A 17,099-nucleotide genomic window follows, 5' to 3' on the forward strand; every position below is an offset into this window, starting at 1 on the left:
CTTGATGCCACACAAGGACTCCAGTTTCCATGGGTCCCCACTTATCCCATATCTCCTTGAAATACCACAGACACCATGGCAACATGTTCATTTCTAACCTTTGTTATCTATCTCACTGGGCCACTTCAGCAGGCAGCTAATCCTGTCATCATATATCCTGCACCGCTGGTACGGGAGTGTTCTGTTTACTCGTTCAAACAATGGCTACAACACCCCAATGGTCAATGAAAGGTTACCTTCCCAGCTACAATATGACACACAGACAATGTTACTGGATAAAAAACTGGCAAGAGTAAAAAAGAAACATCTAGAAGATGAATAGGTTTGAAGCGTTATACTGTCACTGTACAGTATGTAAAAGGACTGTGATGCAAAACAAGCAAACTATCCTTCCTCTACTATAATAAACTGAACAGTGCTGTTTTTATGGCTGTAACAATTGCAAGCAAGTCATGCTCTAAAACAGGTGTGTCGAACTCATTCCAAGGAGGGCAGAGTGTCTTTTATTTTCTCCCTTTCAATTAAGACCTAGACAACCAGGTGAGGGGAGTTAATTAATTAGTGACCTTAATTCATCAATCAAGTACAAGGGTGGAGTTTGACACGTGCTCTAAAATGACCTAAAATAACAAGGAAGCGGTTTTGATTCACTACCAGGTAAACAATTGCTTCATCATTTGACAACACCTCCCTGCCAACCCAGACTTGGCTAATTGCTAAGGAAATCCCCTCCGTCTTACTCACTGTGGAAAGTTAGGAAAGCAGCAGCAGGCGGCACTGGGATAGGAGGAGGGATATGATGACAAACACAGCAAAGAGCTGGGAGTGTTGCCCTACTTTGAGTGTTTTTATTATCATAGGCATCATCAGCAAAGCCCCGGCGCAAGGAGTCTTTCCTTGTTTTGACAGAGAGGTACAGAAACTGGGCTGGATGATCCTTTTGTTTTGCCTCCGTCAGCCTTATGCTTATCTCTACTGTACTCTACTGAAAGAACCGGTAAGGAACAGTCTAAGAGACTCCAGAGATTTCAATTTCATTATTAGTTGCACACTTTCAATAGTTCTCTTTCTACTGAATGTACCAGCAAGCTGTAGGTTTACATGTCGAACAATACATTCCTCAGTACAGGAACTTACTTCAATACCCCCAGACAGCCATGATGCTCCGTAAGTGTACATACATTGATTGCAATAGGCACATAAAGGTTTTTCACATTAGTGTCTACAGTACATCCGAGTCTGCAGTGGATCCTCTGACTCGTGGTTTATCTCTTTGTGACATTCACAGGTTCTGTGCCTGCATCATACATGATTTACATGGAATATGCATTTCATAAAAAATGTCTTCTACGATTGAGGCATTCAAATATATACACTGCCTATTGCTGTCCATCAACATTATGATTGCGTAGAGACTTCGGGCAATGTGGGTGAGTGGAACTGTGGAGCGTGAACTTGAGGTTGAATGATGATGTCAAACATTATTGATCCACGCCCCTTGGTCCTCTGCATTTCAAAGAGTGGTCAGCATCTGAGGAGGGCCGTTTGGAGAGCTGACCTTTGGGCTAGCAGCCGCCAGCTAATCCTTCAAATAGCTTGTGCGTATGCTCTCACATTTGAAAAAGGTGCCTGAGCCACAGGACCTGGGGGGTCAGCCTCTGATGTGAAACAGCAGCTGCTGGGAAACGTTCAGCCCTCTTAAACCCCTCTGTACTAGGTTCCTCCATTCTGTCCCTCATAATAACCTGGATTTAAAAACCCTGCCTGTTTATTGCCAGACCAGATTCCGATGAGAGGATTTTAATTTCTTGCTCTCAATTGATTAACTTGGCTGATCTTTTTTTTAATCGGAATCCTAAATGAACAGCCAGCCATTATTCTGCTATTGTTCCCCCTGACAGATAGTGTAACTGTAAGTAGGGGATGTCACTTTCTGTATTCAGTCCATTGTACCACCTCATCACTCTCACGTCACTCCATTTGTGACTCCAAGCAACGGTAATCTGAATGCTTGCCTCTTCATAGACATAATCACCATAACTTTGAGAGCACTCCAGACAACTTCGTAGAACACATGATTCTAATTTGACAGGGTTTTTGACAGCATTGATAGTGCAGCCAACAGGGATGTCCTTAGCCTTTTGGGGCCCCTAGGCGAGATTTTCATGTTAAGTTAATGTATTACTAATGTGATATGCCTAAATCAAATTCCACATCTACTGAATCAGTACTTCAGTTGTTGCATGATTGTGTTATCTCATATTCAGAACAGGCATAGTTGGATACACATACAATTATACAGCCTTACAGCGATTGGTATAAAGGTTTGCACTATTGCCCGGGGCAAGTGACCTGAGCAGTCGCAAACGTTGAGTTTTTTTTTATGATAACAACCAAAATTGCAGTAGTCTGGTATTTCTGGTTCCTCCCGTCTGTAGGTGAAAATAGCTACTTTAAATGTTTGGGCAAGTGATCATAATCTTCGGGCAAACAAAAATATTCCTTATGTGTGAGTGCCTTTCAGACCTTAATGTCAATCCCTGACTTATCTCAAAAGCAAAGATTGATGACCATGTTGCTAGACAACAAATAGAGGCTAGTTCATTTAAGTCTTCAAATATGGTCTGTTTGTGTCAACCGAGCACTATATGCGAATTAGAGATACCTTGTAAATGGTGACAGTTTAACGGAGACAGGGTCTCTTAACATCAAACAGCTAGACGCAGAGAAAAACAGGCGCTTCCAGGAAACACTCACTGTACTGATTTAAAATAAATTGAGGTTCAGCGACATTTAAAAATGATCAAATGAAACGGATGCTTTAACCGAACAAGCAGAACTAATGACAATGATCCTGACCTGCACAACCATTTTGTACAGCTCAACAAACTAAAATATTAAATGTGTTTCTAATTTTAAATGTGTTTCTAAAAAACAAAAACATATTTTATTGTGATTTAACAGATGCTTTTATCCAAAGTGACTTACAGTCATGCATGCATCAATTTTATGTAATGTGGTCCCAGCAGAAATGCAATCCTAGTGCCGTGCTCTACCAACTGAGCCAGAAATCATTTTCAAATAACAGAGAGAAATATGCAGCACATTAGCTACCAATAGCATTGCTGGCAGAAACTCAAAAGCAACCCAGAGCACATAGACTCACCAAAGGACTGGATACAGGCCTGGATCACCTCCTCCCAGCTGGCCCCCTTTGTGAAGTGTCCTGGCAGAGACATTGTGACCTTGCCCTGGGTCATCTGGGCCTGGTTGGGCCTGTTGAACCGCTGAGGCCGGGCAGGCACCGGTGGACAGACCTTAGATCTGGAGCCACTACCTGGTCCCGGAGAGAGATGTCTGGAGGGGCAGTGGTGGAGAGAGGGAGTGAGATAGAGGGAGGTGTAGAAAGCACAGTTTTGTGTGTGTATGTGTATGAGTGTGTGTGTGTGTGTGTGTGTGTGTGTGTGTGTGTGTGTGTGTGTGTGTGTGTGTGTGTGTGTGTGTGTGTGTGTGTGTGTGTGTGTGTGTGTGTGTGTGTGTTTCTAGGGGACTTTCACAGCATGCAGTGAACATTAAAATATTGAAGTATACAAAACAATGAAGTCACACACTCAAATATAATGTAGGTTAAAGTGTACCAAAAATATTGCAACTAACACAACACTTGTCATGTTCATTACACAATAATAAACGTGTTTAATACTAGGTATCCTACAGTTACAGTAGCTGTGCTATTTTTTATTGTTCTCATTCAATTCCCTTTGGGGAAATCATTGATTACCGACTTCCATTATGGGAACCACGATATCAGTGTTTGTCCAACCCTGGTCCTCCAGTCCCCCAACCGTACACATTGTTGTTATAGCCCTGGACAAACACACCTCATTCAGCTCATTGAGGGCTTGATGATTAGTTGACAAGTTGAGTCAGGTGTGTTTGCCAGGGGGTTACACAAAAAATGTGTACTGTTGGGGGTACACGAGGACCAGGGTTGGGAACCTGCACTAGATAAACAGTTAGATGCCTGATAAACAGAGAGGATGCCATGCACTTGTTCTATACACTTTCCACACTATAGGCTACATTTGTAATTAAAAACACTCAACTATGCCATACAATTCGAAGGAGAGAACACATAGGCTAATGGGAAGCTGTTTTGAGAGTGCACATTTTGTGCGCTCTGGCCGATGCTTTTATAAATCGCACTGAATTGTTGCACTCAAGTTATTTTACGACCAAGAACCACCAAACGTTTCTGATTTAAATTAGGACTACATTGGAAAAGTGTACAAGATTCAAATATATATTCAGTGTCAATAAAGGTTTTATAACTGCGTATGTTGCAAATTGACAAAACCATATTCGCTGTATTTAAAATGTGCACGTAACGCATAAACCTATTTAGTTTATTTTACAAACACAGGAAGGAGTTATAAAATAAAAACTTACGAATGTTCTTTTTCCTTTCCATTCGAGCCCACATTTTCATTTTGTCCATTTTCTTTGGATTGGCAGCCCATAGCGAGATACTGGGCAACAAGTGGTTGAACGAGACTATCCATCTGTGTCCGTTTCGATGAGAGCAACATTGCATGCTTGGTTCAGTGTGCGGCCGTGCGCCGGCGGGGAGCTCACCATCGTCCTGACTTGTCAAAGAGAACGGCACAAATTATGCATCGTGCTGTGGCTGTGTGGGCGTTAACGCACTTGAACAAAAGTTATTTTGGTGATGCGCCCAATGTCACTGCTCAGTAATTTATGCATAGGGGCACATACGAGCTCAAATGAGTAGAATGAGTAGGCCGCCTGACCTATTTATTTATTAGTCTATTGCCATTGTATAGTGATTTGACATTAAAGCATGAGTCACGATTAAATTGCCATTTTTTGATATTACCAATTAACTATCAGAAAATGTGTTGTTTCATAGATTATTAGAACTACAAATGGATAGAGTTTTAAATCAATTTTATCACATTTAAGTGTGCAATAACTAAATGGATTGTAGCAATAGGGTTGTGTCAGTCTGCTAATAAGAGTTGGCAGGTTAATTCACAGTTACAGGTTAATACTACGCTGTATGCCAATCAAACCATGACCAGTGTCTTCAGGTTCCCTGGAATTACACTGCTACCATGACCACAGCTCCATGTGTTGCTGTATTGCTGTGCCTGCAGAAAAGTAAAGGTGGGGCCTTCCTCTCCGTCAGAGCTCTCTACTATACAGTAGACTTTAGACCCCGATAAAGATGTTTCTGTGAGCCTGTTGAATTCCCCTAAGAGCTACACTATATATACAAAAGTCTGTGGACGCACCTTCAAATTAGTGGATTCAACCGGTCAACTATAAGTGTTGTTATTGTGAAGTGGAAACATCTAGGAGCAACAACGGCTCAGCCGTGAAGTGGTAGGCCACACAAGCTCACAGAACAGGACCGCTGAGTGCTGAAGCGCGTAGTGCATAAAAAACGTCTGTCCTCGGTTGCAGCACTCACTACGGGGGCAATGGAAGCAATGTCAGCACAATAACTGTTCGTCGGGAGCATGTGAAATGGATTTCCATAGCCGAGCAGCCACACACAAGACTAAGATCGCAATGCGCAATGTCAAGCGTCAGCTGGTGTAGTGTAAATCTCGCCACCATTGGACTCTGGAGCAGTGGAAATGCGTTCTCTAGAGTGATGGATCACGCTTCACCATCTGGCAGTCCAATGGACAAATCTGGGTTTGGTGAATGCCAGGAGAACACTACCTGCACAAATTCATAGTGCCAACTGTAAAGTTTGGTTGAGGAGGAATAATGGTCTGGTGGTGTTTTCATAGGCTGGGCTAGGCCCCTTAGTTCCAGTGAAGGGAAAATCTTAACGCTACAGCATACAATGACATTCATGACGATTCTGTGCTTCCAACTTTGTGGCAACAATTTGGGGAAGGCCCTTTCCGGTTTCAGCATGACAATTTCCCCGTGCTCAAAGCGAGGTACATACAGAAATGGTCAAAGATCGGTGTGGAAGAATTTGACTGGCCCACACAGAGCCGTGACCTCAACTCCGCCGAACACCTTTGAGATGAATTGGAACTCCCACTGCGAGCCAGGCCTAATCGCCCAAAATCAGTGCCTGACCTCACTAATGCTCGTGTGGCTGAATGGAAGCAAGTCCCTGCAGCAATGTTCCAACACCTAGTGGAAAGCCTTCCCAAAAGAGTGGAGGCTGTTATAGCACCAAAGGGTGGACCCACTTCATATTAATGGCCAAAATTTTGGAATGAGAAGTTCTACGGACAGGAGTCCACATACTTTTGATCATGTAGTGTATGTTAGGACTAATCACACATGTCCAGACAGGGGGATAAGTAAACTGGTAATCAAAATATACATGTTGATATTAGTTGTCAGGGGTCTTTACTTCAACATTATTCTGTTTGTATTTCTAATACCTTTTAAGAATTTTTATGCTAGATGTTTTTCTATGCTTTTCCATCTGTTTGACCAGAAATCAAAGCCTTTGCTTATTCTTTTTTTTAGGGTGGAAAATGGTAGAAACTTTACTTTACTGTACTGTGCTCTACTGTGCTGTCCAAACTTGTGAAACATGATTGGTCCAGATTTGGTCCGTTCTAGACTGGACTGGACGTTGAAATCAAGGCCAGGGTGGACTGACCAAATTTCAACTACTTTTCGACTTCCATGGACATCCGGTGTCAGTCAGTGCTCAGTGGGTAAGGAGAGAGAGAGGGAGGGGTTGTCTAGACTGTTTTCACACTTGCTTTGACCACCAGAGGACAGTAACATGAAGAAAACAGGAACTTCATTTGAGCCAGTTTGCCACAGCAGTTAAATAATCCTGCAGCAACAGGAAATGTGAATTATTATGTGGATTATAATTAATGAAATAGGCAATATCTTCCTTTGCATAATTCCATTACTGATTTTAATTTACAGATTTGGTAGTTTCTACCAAAGATAATTTGAGTTTTAATCACTTCATATTTCATAAACCAATTAGTAAAATCAGTAAAAACACTATAACTAATTGGTAAGTCTACCTTTATTTGTTACTTTTGTGAACTTGTATTATCCTCCCACCTCATGAGGGAGAGAAATAAACACATTTTCGGTTTCAGTAATTGCTTTCAAAGACATTGGGAAGGAGCCTAAGTATTTGGATATATATACATATTTTTAAACAGATGTAGTTTAATGTTGGAATGTATTTGGAAATACACTTGGAAAGTATTGGCATGCACTGTATATGACAACACTCCCATGCATTTGAACCCATGTCTGTTTGGTATTTAAAATATTGTATTTGGAATATTTTTTTAACAGTAGGCTTTTTATGGGAAATGATTTGAAAATACTTCAGAAGTAGTTGATTCTGTACATATTATTTGAAAAACGGAAATACACAGAACGTATGTATTTAAATAACAAATAATAAAATACACATGTATTTGGACCCTGGTCTGCATCTAATATAGAACTAACTATGCATGTGTAATTTGTTATCCAATACTTTTAATTTGTATCTTCATGGAGACATTGGTTGAGTAGGTTCTGCGGAAGCAGTCAAACATGACCCAACCCAGTCCTCATGTTGACACAAGCACTAGTCATAGCATCGTGTGGTCATAGACTGTGATACAAAAACAAAAACGAAACTCCTGAAACTCAGAAACTCATGTTATCTGTGTGCACTCCCCTGGCCTACTCCCATTACTCAGAGACTTCTTTCCCCCATCCACCCTTAACTGTGTGATATGGATTCTACCAGGCTGATATGGATGGAAATATTATACACCCTTGTCTTTCTGCATTAGGCAAGATGGACTAAGGGTTGTTATCTAGTATAACTGCTAACAGTGTAGGGCTTGCACTTCCTTGAAATCAGTTCTTTTTTATGACTGAGAACATCATTCAACCATTTGCTCTCTGACTTTTGACAATGGGTTAGATTCACTGTTTACTTTTCTCACAGGGCTACATTCTGTAATATAATAAAAGGCCCAAAATGTCTCAAATCTGCCGCCATGTGGTTGTAGTCAGCACACATTAAAGTATTTACCAGAATCTTTGTCATACATTCTAAACACTACTGAGCATGTTCCATCTATAAAATAAATATTTGACATGTTAGCAGATAGCTCAAACATAAAGGAATGTTCTCCACATTCTACAGATAATCAATATTCAAAAAACACATAAAACAGCCATACAAATGTGATACCTTCCTACCTTCTAAGTCAACTGTTCTATTTTGTTCAACTGAACTATCCAAACGTTAAAATCTTCACACAGACTGGTTAGGCTATGAAAGTGAATAACTTGCAGCTATAATAATTCCCTCTGTGCATTCTGTAACCCCACACCCCACAATGCCTTTGTGATGTTTGAAGTAGATTCGATTGGACTGTGGTTTAATGTGTGATATATTGTAAGGAAATATGTACTACTGTTTCAAGACAGTAACTTCCTGCTGTGGACAAGGCATTAGGAAACATAAAACCATTATAAAAATAACCCAAAGCAACTCTGTGCAAGCCACAATGGCCCAGTGCACTTTGTTTCAGCTGTCTACTTTATAAACTTCACAAAACCATTACTCAGAAAAAAAGCATTATATGACCCAACCATAATAGACTCATTCTATTTGGAAAAATTGGAAAGAGTATGGCACTCATTATATTATATTTTAAGGCTGCTTACCAGATAACTCTCCAGTTGAGGAACTTTCTTTCTGCCTGCAGCAATTTTGCATACAGTGCAATCTTTATTCTAAATGTACAGTCTTCTTTATGCGCACACCATGCAGTGAAAATAAAGATTATTCTCAAATATCATGCAAGGTTATGATGATGACGTCTGCCCCCTCCAACCTCGCACGCTCCACCCCTTTCCATCAATCATTATGAAGTCCTTAATTTCGCCCACCTTCTTTTAGTGCTTTGGTCACGGCAGCAAATGCTGGTAAATATCAACCTAAATGTATTAGCTCTCATTACTAGCTGCGTTGTTAGCTTCAACTTGGCTTTGATATATTGCAACAACAAGCATTGCAACACTTGTTTAGCAAGATTTTCTAAAATATTTTTAATTTTTTAATTTATTGTTTAGCAAGATGGCCATGGACGACTTCTAATATATGGACAGCTTCAAGAGAAAGCGCATCAAATTGACCCTCAAGACTGCGACTTTCCTGCATTGTTCAGCGGATCAATGCCAATAAAACTGTGATTTTAGAGGAAGGTAAGAAAAAATGAATGCACATTATCTTGAAAAGACTTGTTGCTCAGTGTTTCACATGCTCATGTATTTGTTCTAAATCTGCACAGTAGCTGATCACGATCAGCTCAGCTAATTTGCCAGCTAGCTGTAGTAGCTACTGGTAGCCGGCAGAAGCTACATCCTGGTCGTCAATAGTTACCACAGCCACAACTCCACCTAATTCAAACATGTATCTTCTTATAATGTGATTTTAAACCGAACCGTAACCACAATTTTAACCACACTGCTAGCTTTATGCCTAACCCTAACCTTAAAATTAAGACCAAAAAGCAAATTTTTAGGATATAGCCAATTTTGACTTTGTGGTTGTGGTAACTATTGATTACCCTGCGTCCTGGTAATCTATTCATGTGTGCCAGTTACTGCCCTGTGCTGCCAGTGTATATTGCATAAATTAGTAATCTGCAATGTATGGGTCTAATCTGTTTCAGTTGTGGATAAGAATGGAAGGAATTAAAGTTTTGTTTGGACATGAGATTCTGAATGGTATCTGCACTGGCCGTGCTGCTGCTCCAGTTTAATCTGTTCTGCCTGTGGCTATGGAATCCTGACCTGTTCACCGGACATGCTACCTGTCCCAGACCTATTATTTGACCATGCTGGTAATTTATGAACATTTGAACATCTTGGCCATGTTCTGTTATAATCTCCACCTGGCACAGCCAGAAGTGGACTGGCCACCCCTCATAGCCTGGTTCCTCTCTAGGTTTCTTCTTAGGTTTTGGCCTTTCTAGGGAGTTATTCCTAGCCAACGTGCTTCAACATCTGCATTGCTTGCTGTTTGGGGTTTTAGGCTGGGTTTCTGTACAGCACTTTGAGATATCAGCTGATGTATGAAGGGCTATATAAATACATTTGATTTGAATGGTAGGTGGCCTTAATCATGGAAACTTGCACTTTATTTCAGTCATTATTACTAGAAAGCTATTCAAATAGAATATAATCTCTGGTCATCTGCTATGTAACTACTAGCTACCCTTAGTATATCTTTCAGTGAAATTCCCAAATTTAACAAAGACTGACCCTGGGGAAGTATCTAGTATGTTCGATATTGACATATCATTATGGGTGAAAGATCAACTAATGTTAACTATGGACAGTGGTGTAAAGTACTTAAGTAAAAATACTTTAAAGTACTAATTTAGTAGTTGTTTTGGGTATCTGTACTTTACTATTCATATTTTTACAACTTTTACTTTTACTTCACTACATTCCTAAAGAAAGTAATGCACTTTTTACCCCATACATTGACACCCAAAAGTACTTGTTACATTTTGAATGATTAGCAGGACAGGAAAATGGTCCAATTCACTCACTTATCAAGAGAACATCCCTAATAGACATGCTTAGTTTGTAAATTATGTCTGAGTGTTGGCATGTGCCCCTGGCTATCCGTAAATAAATCAAAACAAGAAACTGGTGCCATCTGGTTTGCTTAATAAAATAAATTTGAAATTATTTATACTTTTACGTTTAATACTTAAATATATTTTAGCAATTACTCTTACTTTCGATACTTAAGTATATTTAAAGCCAAATACTTTTAGACTTACTTACTTACTCAAGTAGTGTTTTACTGGTTGACTTTCAATTTTACTTGAGTAATTTTCTATTAAGGTATCTTTACTTGTTTTTGTCTACTTTGCTCACATTGAAATGAATGTCCTATTAGTATTGCATGTAATAATGCAAGAAACTGACCCTGTATTCAATTTGTGGCACAGATAACTCTAGTGACCACAGACCTGAAGGTGACCTGACTGTGGCAGAGTTTCAGCCATACAGGAAGAATCATATTTTATACTCTATTGTACACATTTAGCTAACTGAAGCCAAAGGTTTGCATCATTAGCTTTTTTCATTAGGTAGCTAGCTATATGATCGATGTAGCTCAACAAATAGATGTCTCCTTTCCTCAGTTGATAAAGAAATTGATGAGAGCCATGTCAACATTGTGGTCATTGATGAGCTCCATGAGAAGCTTGTTCCTGCTGTGAGTACCTAACCCTCACAATCACTGTTTCATTTCACTTCGCCCCCTGTGCGTACGCTTCACTTTACATAGACTATTAGCATACAGATGGATAACATCTCTGAAGAAAATGAAGCTGTAATGAGTCTAAGGAGGTGTGTGCCCTTTGTCCTGTGGGTGTACGGAGTGATCTCTAGTACCTTGCTTGATCATGCTCTCTCCACCTAGATGATGCACATCCGGAAGCAGCAGCTGATCGAGATAGGAGCAGACGGGGTTGAGACGTTCCAGCACGAGAGAGTCTGTTGGCTGCAGGTGAGGAAAGAGAGACAGAGCTCTTAAGTAATCCTACCTAGGCTTTTGGATATGAATATGTTCATCATTTTCTATTTCACGTTATCTATTACTTGTCTTGAATGGAAATTTGAACTGCTGAACTATATCCAATCTCCTTTGTAGATTGCCACTAAGAACAAGGTGTACCTCTTTGACATCCTGATGCTTGAGGCCCGGGCCTTCAAGAACAGCCTGTCCATGATCCTGGAAAATAACCACATTTTAAAGGTGAGTAATATAGACCGGATATTATTATATTAATCCATTTGACTTCTACCTTATGCAATTTCACCTCTGTCTGTGTATTTATCTTATTCAGGTCACCTATAGCTGCCATAGGATTGACGAATGTCTGAGGGCTCAGTTTGGAGTGAATCTCACCAATGTCTTTGACACGCAGGTACTGTATTGTAGAAAATGTATGATCCTAGAGTGTGCAGCCGAAGCTTTGTTGTTGTTCTATGAATGTATTCTTACTGCCCTGTAGGCATAGACCGAGTGTTACCCTCCCAGCCTTATCACTGTGATGTGTTTGGGTTATTTCTCCATAGGTGGCAGATATCCTGTGCTTCTATACAGAGACAGGTGGCTTCCTGTTAGCAGATGGTGAGCCTACATCTGAAGATGCCCTCATCACGATTCTCCTCTCTCAAGATCAAGTCTCTGCTCACCAAGGTACATAAAGCAGGGAACATAGCACAAAAGTATGGATGTGGTCTGTGTGTGTGTATCTGCATTGTAAGACTTGATTTTGTGTGTCTGTACTAGAGGTCGACCGATTAATCGTAATGGCCGATTAATTAGGGCCTATTTCAAGTTTTCATAACAATCTGTAATCGGCATTTTTGGACACCGATTATGGCCGATTACATTGCACTCCACGAGGAGACTGTGTGGCAGGCTGACTACCTGTTATGCGAGTGCAGCAAGGAGCCAAGGTAAGATGCTAGCTAGCATTAAACTTATCTTATAAAAAACAATCTTAACATAATCACTAGTTAACTACACATGGTTGATGATATTACTAGTTTATCTAGCTTGTCCTGCGTTGCATATATTCGATGCGGTGCCTGTTAATTTATCATTGAATCACAGTCTACTTCGCCGAACGGGTGATTTAACAAGCGCATTCACGAAAAAAGCACTGTCGTTGCACCAATGTGTACCTAACCATAAACATCAATGCCTTTCTTAAAATCAATACACAAGTATATATTTTTAAACCTGCATATTTAGTTAATATTGCCTGCTAACATGAATTTCTTTTAACTAGGGAAATGTTGTCACTTCTCTTGTGTTCTGTACAAGCAGAGTCAGGGTATATGCAGCAGTTTGGGCCGCCTGGCTTGTTGCGAACTGTGTGAAGACCATTTCTTCCTAACAAAGACCGTAATTAATTTGCCAGAATTGTACATAATTATGACAAAGGTTGTGCAATGTAACAGCAATATTTAGACTTATGGACACCAGGCGTTAGATAAAATACATAACGGTTTCGTATTTCACTGAAAGAACAAACGTTTCGTTTTTGAAATGATCGTTTCTGGATTGGACCATATTAATGACCTTTTTGTGTGTTGTGTTATTATATTATAATTAAGTCTATGATTTGATAGAGCAGTCTGACTGAGCGGTGGTAGGTAGCAGCAGGCTCGTAAGCATTCATTCAAACAGCACTTTCCTGAATTTGCCAGCAGCTCTTCGCTGTGCTTCAAACATTGCGCTGTTTATGACTTCAAGCCTATCAACTCCCGAGATTAGGCTGGCAATACTAAAGTACCTATTAGAACATCCAATAGTCAAAGGTATATGAAATACAAAGGGTATAGAGAGAAATAGTCCTATAATAACTACAACCTAAAACTTCTTACATGGGAATATTGAAGACTCATGTTAAAAAAGGAACCACCAGCTTTCATATGTTCTCATGTTCTGAGCAAGGAACTTAAACGTTAGCTTTTTTACATAGCACATATTGCACTTCTTCTTCTCCAACACTTTGTTTTTGCATTATTTAAACCAAATTGAACATGTTTCATAATTTACTTGAAATTAAATTGATTTTATTGATGTATTATATTAAGTTAAAACAAGTGTTCATTCAGTATTGTTGTAATTGTCATTATTAGAAAAATATATAAAAAAATCGGCCGATTATTCGGCATTGGCTTTTTTTTGGGTCCTCCAATAATCGGTATCTGCGTTTAAAAATCATAGTCGGTCGACCTCTAGTCTGTACTATACCTGTAGGAGGACAAAGAGGTATGGTACATGCGTCCCTGTCCTGCGTCCCTGCTGAAGGTCATGGCCCTGTCGGTGATCCATCTGCAGCCTCTGAGGCTGGCTGACTATACAGGCCTGGTGGACTCCTACCTTAGCAGCAGTCATGAGGAACCTGTCCACACCAAGTCAATGAGCTACACACACATGACCCAACACACAACCGCCCAGATAAATAGAGGACTTACATCCTCAAACATCCAGACTCACTTACTCATTACTGTACACATGTCAAATGGCAATGTTGACGGAAAACATTGTAATAGAGTTAGTGACATAAAAAGAATAGATCTCAATGACAGTTATTATCTGAGATATACATGTCCCAGTGTGTTGAGATGATATAGATGCTTATGTGCTGCTTTGTGTATCTGTCTACAGAGCAGTGTTCTGGAGCTGCCTAGGGAGCTGCGGGAGTTGAAGCACATGCGGCAGGAGTGGGCCATCGACTGTTACCCTGTCTCTGAGCAGGGCCTGCTGGAGCGCTCCAACCCCAGACCCCTACCCCATCACAGGATGGGCAGGGCCAGAACATAGCCACCCAAAGACAACCTGACCCCCCTGTCCCCACAACAGAGGAGCCTGTAGTCCCAGGACCAGTACCAGGGCTGCAGGCCCCAGCAGAGCAGAGACCCCCTGTCCCAGCAATACCCCATGGGCATCTGACCTTCATGCTATGCCCAGTGCCCTGACCCCAGAGGTCAAACAGAGTTCCAGGAAACAGCCATCTGGAGACGTCAGCCCAGCGGCTCCATCAGGATCAGGAGAACCAGGACTCATGGAGATAGTGATGGTCACAATGGCAGGCAGAGGGAGGTCTCTGATGAAAAATGCAGCACTACCAACCCTCCCTGCCTTCCCTCCCTGCCTTCCTCTTCCTGGGAAGAGGCCTGGTTTTCCCGATACCAGCGGCCCAGGTCCCTAAGGAGAGCCCCAGGGTTCTAAAGACCCAGGCCCCAGTGGGTAGGGTAGAGGTGCCTGTCCACCCAGGCCCAAGACTCAGCCCAGTACAGTGAGCTGTGCCCCAGCAGGCTGCCTTTTGTCCTGCCATGCCTGAAAACATCCCTGGGGCAGAGAGAGGCCTCTTCATCCAGAAACCCCAAGGTCTCACCTCTCCTCTCAGTCTCTCCCTCATTTCCTTTAGAAAGACTTAAGAGGACCACCTATGGTTGTGAAGGGTTGGTTGAAAATTACTTGTGTAATTGTATATTCTACAAAGACCACTAGATGGCAGTAAATTGTCCATTTTGTTTGCAAATGTAAATTGCATCAATGTTTGGGGGGAAACAGTCATGTTTCAGTTAAATGGTTTTCTATTTCAAATGGAAAAACAACAGTAGATTCACATCAAATTACATTCGGATGAGAGATATTTTGATAATTCTGTATCATGGCGACTAGTTTACCTTGTGTACATGGCTTAATTTGGTTACATTTGTTTGATTATTCAAATTGCTGTTCACACTTGTTACAAATGTAAATTAAACACCAGTGCAGTACTCTGCTTATTGTGATTCTGTGTTTCTCTCTTTCTGGCCTGATTTGCGTGAGTAATGGTACATTCTGAATATGTTAATTGCAGTCATTTCACTTGGTAATAGGGTCCTCGGCGTACAGTGATATTCTGCTGGGTTACAGCCCAATAATGTCCAACTAATTCCTTTGATATGACTACATGCAGTGGTACTTCACCCATCAATGCATTCCAGCCGTCGAGGAAGACCATGTATGCAGCACTGGCAGAATTATTCTAAATGTTTCTTCAAAGGAAACTTCATTATCAATTGATTGTGGAAATGAAACTCATTTTTATGGTGTTAATCACACATTTTTTTTCTCCTGAAAAGTCCAATGGGAAGTTGTGTTGGGACATGTTAGAACAAAACACCCAAAAGCTAAATGCATTTAGCTTGTGATGATTAATTACCTAGAAACTTGGCTTCTTGGCTGCTATTAATTGAGGCTGAAAGCTAAGGAAAGCATTGATGGATTTGCTGTTAATTGAGGGAAAACATTGTTTATGGAAGGTTCCTTTGATTACAGATGACTGGAAAACCATTAGAGTTGGCACGGAATGAATGCAGGACGTTGACATTATTAAATTGATATTGCCTGTCTGCAGCACTAATCACTCAAGAAGTTCAGATGGTGATAATCACAAGTACCCAACACCTGCCATGTTTTACACAGCAAACAAAGCCTTGTCTTATCAATCTACTATCGGTTTCCTGAATAAGGATCCTGCACTGCGGATATTACACAGATGTTCCACAAACAGCCTCTTTGAATGAATTTTCGGAGGTACGGTTTGGGAACAAAACAGGATATTAAGACAAAACAATGTGTTCAAACAGCAGCAGGGTGCGCGGTACAAATGGGGCCCTCATTAATCACATCTTATTGCCATGGCTATCTAGATATAGCCGCTTGGGCCTGTGCCAGGACCCCTTATTGAAAGCATGAAACAGATAAAGTAGGCTTTTAATTAACTAGGAGGGAGCAGAGCACAAAGACCCATCTCTCTTAGCAACCTCAGCTCCTGCTAGGGACTGGATGGATAGATCCTGGATCCTTCTCATATGCTTCACCTCCTAGGCCTTTAGAATCATCTTTATTCACCAACTACAATTTTCCTTAGTGAGAAAGAGCTGCCAGCAAGCAATAAACAATATACAGAATACTTAGTCTTCTTAGACATCATACAGAATATACACTATCACAACAGTCTTGTTTCAAGTGAAGCAAATGAAAATACAAATCCAATCAATTTAGCATTGAAACACTGACAGGGGCTGTAAATGCAGGAGCGTGCTCTAAGGGTTTCTCGAGGCTCTCTTCCCTGTTGGGTTGTGTCAGTCAGTCAATATATGTGAAATGTACTGTATTTGGTTGGCAGAAATCACATGGCCCAGTCCATTGTGTGCCATACTCGTCCTGTTCCTGAAATTGCCAGTCTGTCATTGCCTTTGGTCATAAAACACTCAACATTCCCATTGTTTATCCATCATTTTCTATAATACATGATGATGGGAATGTAGATTTGCAGGTTATGACTAAACACTCTGGTTCTAGTTGTTCTGTTGGCTATATTGTTACAGTAATGGACATGCTCACCCCAGTCTCTGCTTCTTGCTGACGTGAAAAAAGAAAGAGGTGCGGTAGGAGAGAGGTCTGCCACAGGGATATAGAGGGCAGGGACCTGTCATTGACAGGTAGAGAGGGACCT

At 40.9% G+C, this 17,099-nt stretch overlaps 2 protein-coding genes across 5 annotated transcripts in view; one reads left to right on the forward strand and one right to left on the reverse strand.

The window, feature by feature from the left end:
- LOC109894512 (RAS guanyl-releasing protein 1) overlaps window positions 1-8,724 on the reverse strand; it is a 25,889-nt gene extending 17,165 nt beyond the window's left edge. The window contains exons 1-2 of one of the 2 annotated variants that reach the window (XM_020488053.2): window positions 4,450-4,659; window positions 3,167-3,357 (exon numbers count right to left, since the gene is read on the reverse strand). In XM_020488053.2, the coding sequence (XP_020343642.1) occupies window positions 3,167-3,357; window positions 4,450-4,589 (331 nt within the window). In that variant the 5' untranslated portion in view covers window positions 4,590-4,659. Of the gene's footprint in view, window positions 1-3,166; window positions 3,358-4,449; window positions 4,660-8,706 lie in introns of those variants that run through there. The other variant, XM_020488056.2, reaches the window with a different exon arrangement.
- LOC109893946 (piRNA biogenesis protein EXD1) lies at window positions 889-15,385 on the forward strand. 3 transcript variants are annotated; one of them, XM_031828989.1, is made up of 8 exons: window positions 889-997; window positions 9,115-9,246; window positions 11,205-11,278; window positions 11,486-11,572; window positions 11,717-11,821; window positions 11,913-11,993; window positions 12,145-12,268; window positions 14,255-15,385. In XM_031828989.1, the coding sequence occupies exons 4-8, from the start codon at window positions 11,486-11,488 to the stop codon at window positions 14,275-14,277; spliced, it is 420 nt and encodes a 139-aa protein (XP_031684849.1). In that variant the 5' UTR covers window positions 889-997; window positions 9,115-9,246; window positions 11,205-11,278; the 3' UTR covers window positions 14,278-15,385. The 3 variants fall into 3 exon arrangements, with proteins under 3 accessions (XP_031684849.1, XP_020342741.1, XP_031684850.1); XM_020487152.2 differs by lacking the exon at window positions 889-997 and adding an exon at window positions 8,894-8,967; XM_031828990.1 differs by lacking the exons at window positions 889-997; window positions 9,115-9,246 and having other exon boundaries at window positions 10,865-11,278.
- The last annotated feature ends 1,714 nt before the right edge of the window (window positions 15,386-17,099 follow it).

Source organism: Oncorhynchus kisutch, linkage group LG7 (genome assembly GCF_002021735.2).
Source record: "Oncorhynchus kisutch isolate 150728-3 linkage group LG7, Okis_V2, whole genome shotgun sequence".
In the NCBI taxonomy this organism is placed as follows: Eukaryota; Metazoa; Chordata; class Actinopteri; order Salmoniformes; family Salmonidae; genus Oncorhynchus; species Oncorhynchus kisutch.

Excerpts from the sequence above, each read along its gene's own strand:
- LOC109893946 (XM_031828989.1), top strand. The coding sequence starts at position 11,486 with ATGATGCACATCCGGAAGCAGCAGCTGATCGAGATAGGAGCAGACGGG. Across the intron at positions 11,573-11,716 it reads AGAGAGTCTGTTGGCTGCAG|ATTGCCACTAAGAACAAGGT; the intron begins GTGAGGAAAGAG and ends TCTCCTTTGTAG. Across the intron at positions 11,822-11,912 it reads AAAATAACCACATTTTAAAG|GTCACCTATAGCTGCCATAG; the intron begins GTGAGTAATATA and ends TATCTTATTCAG.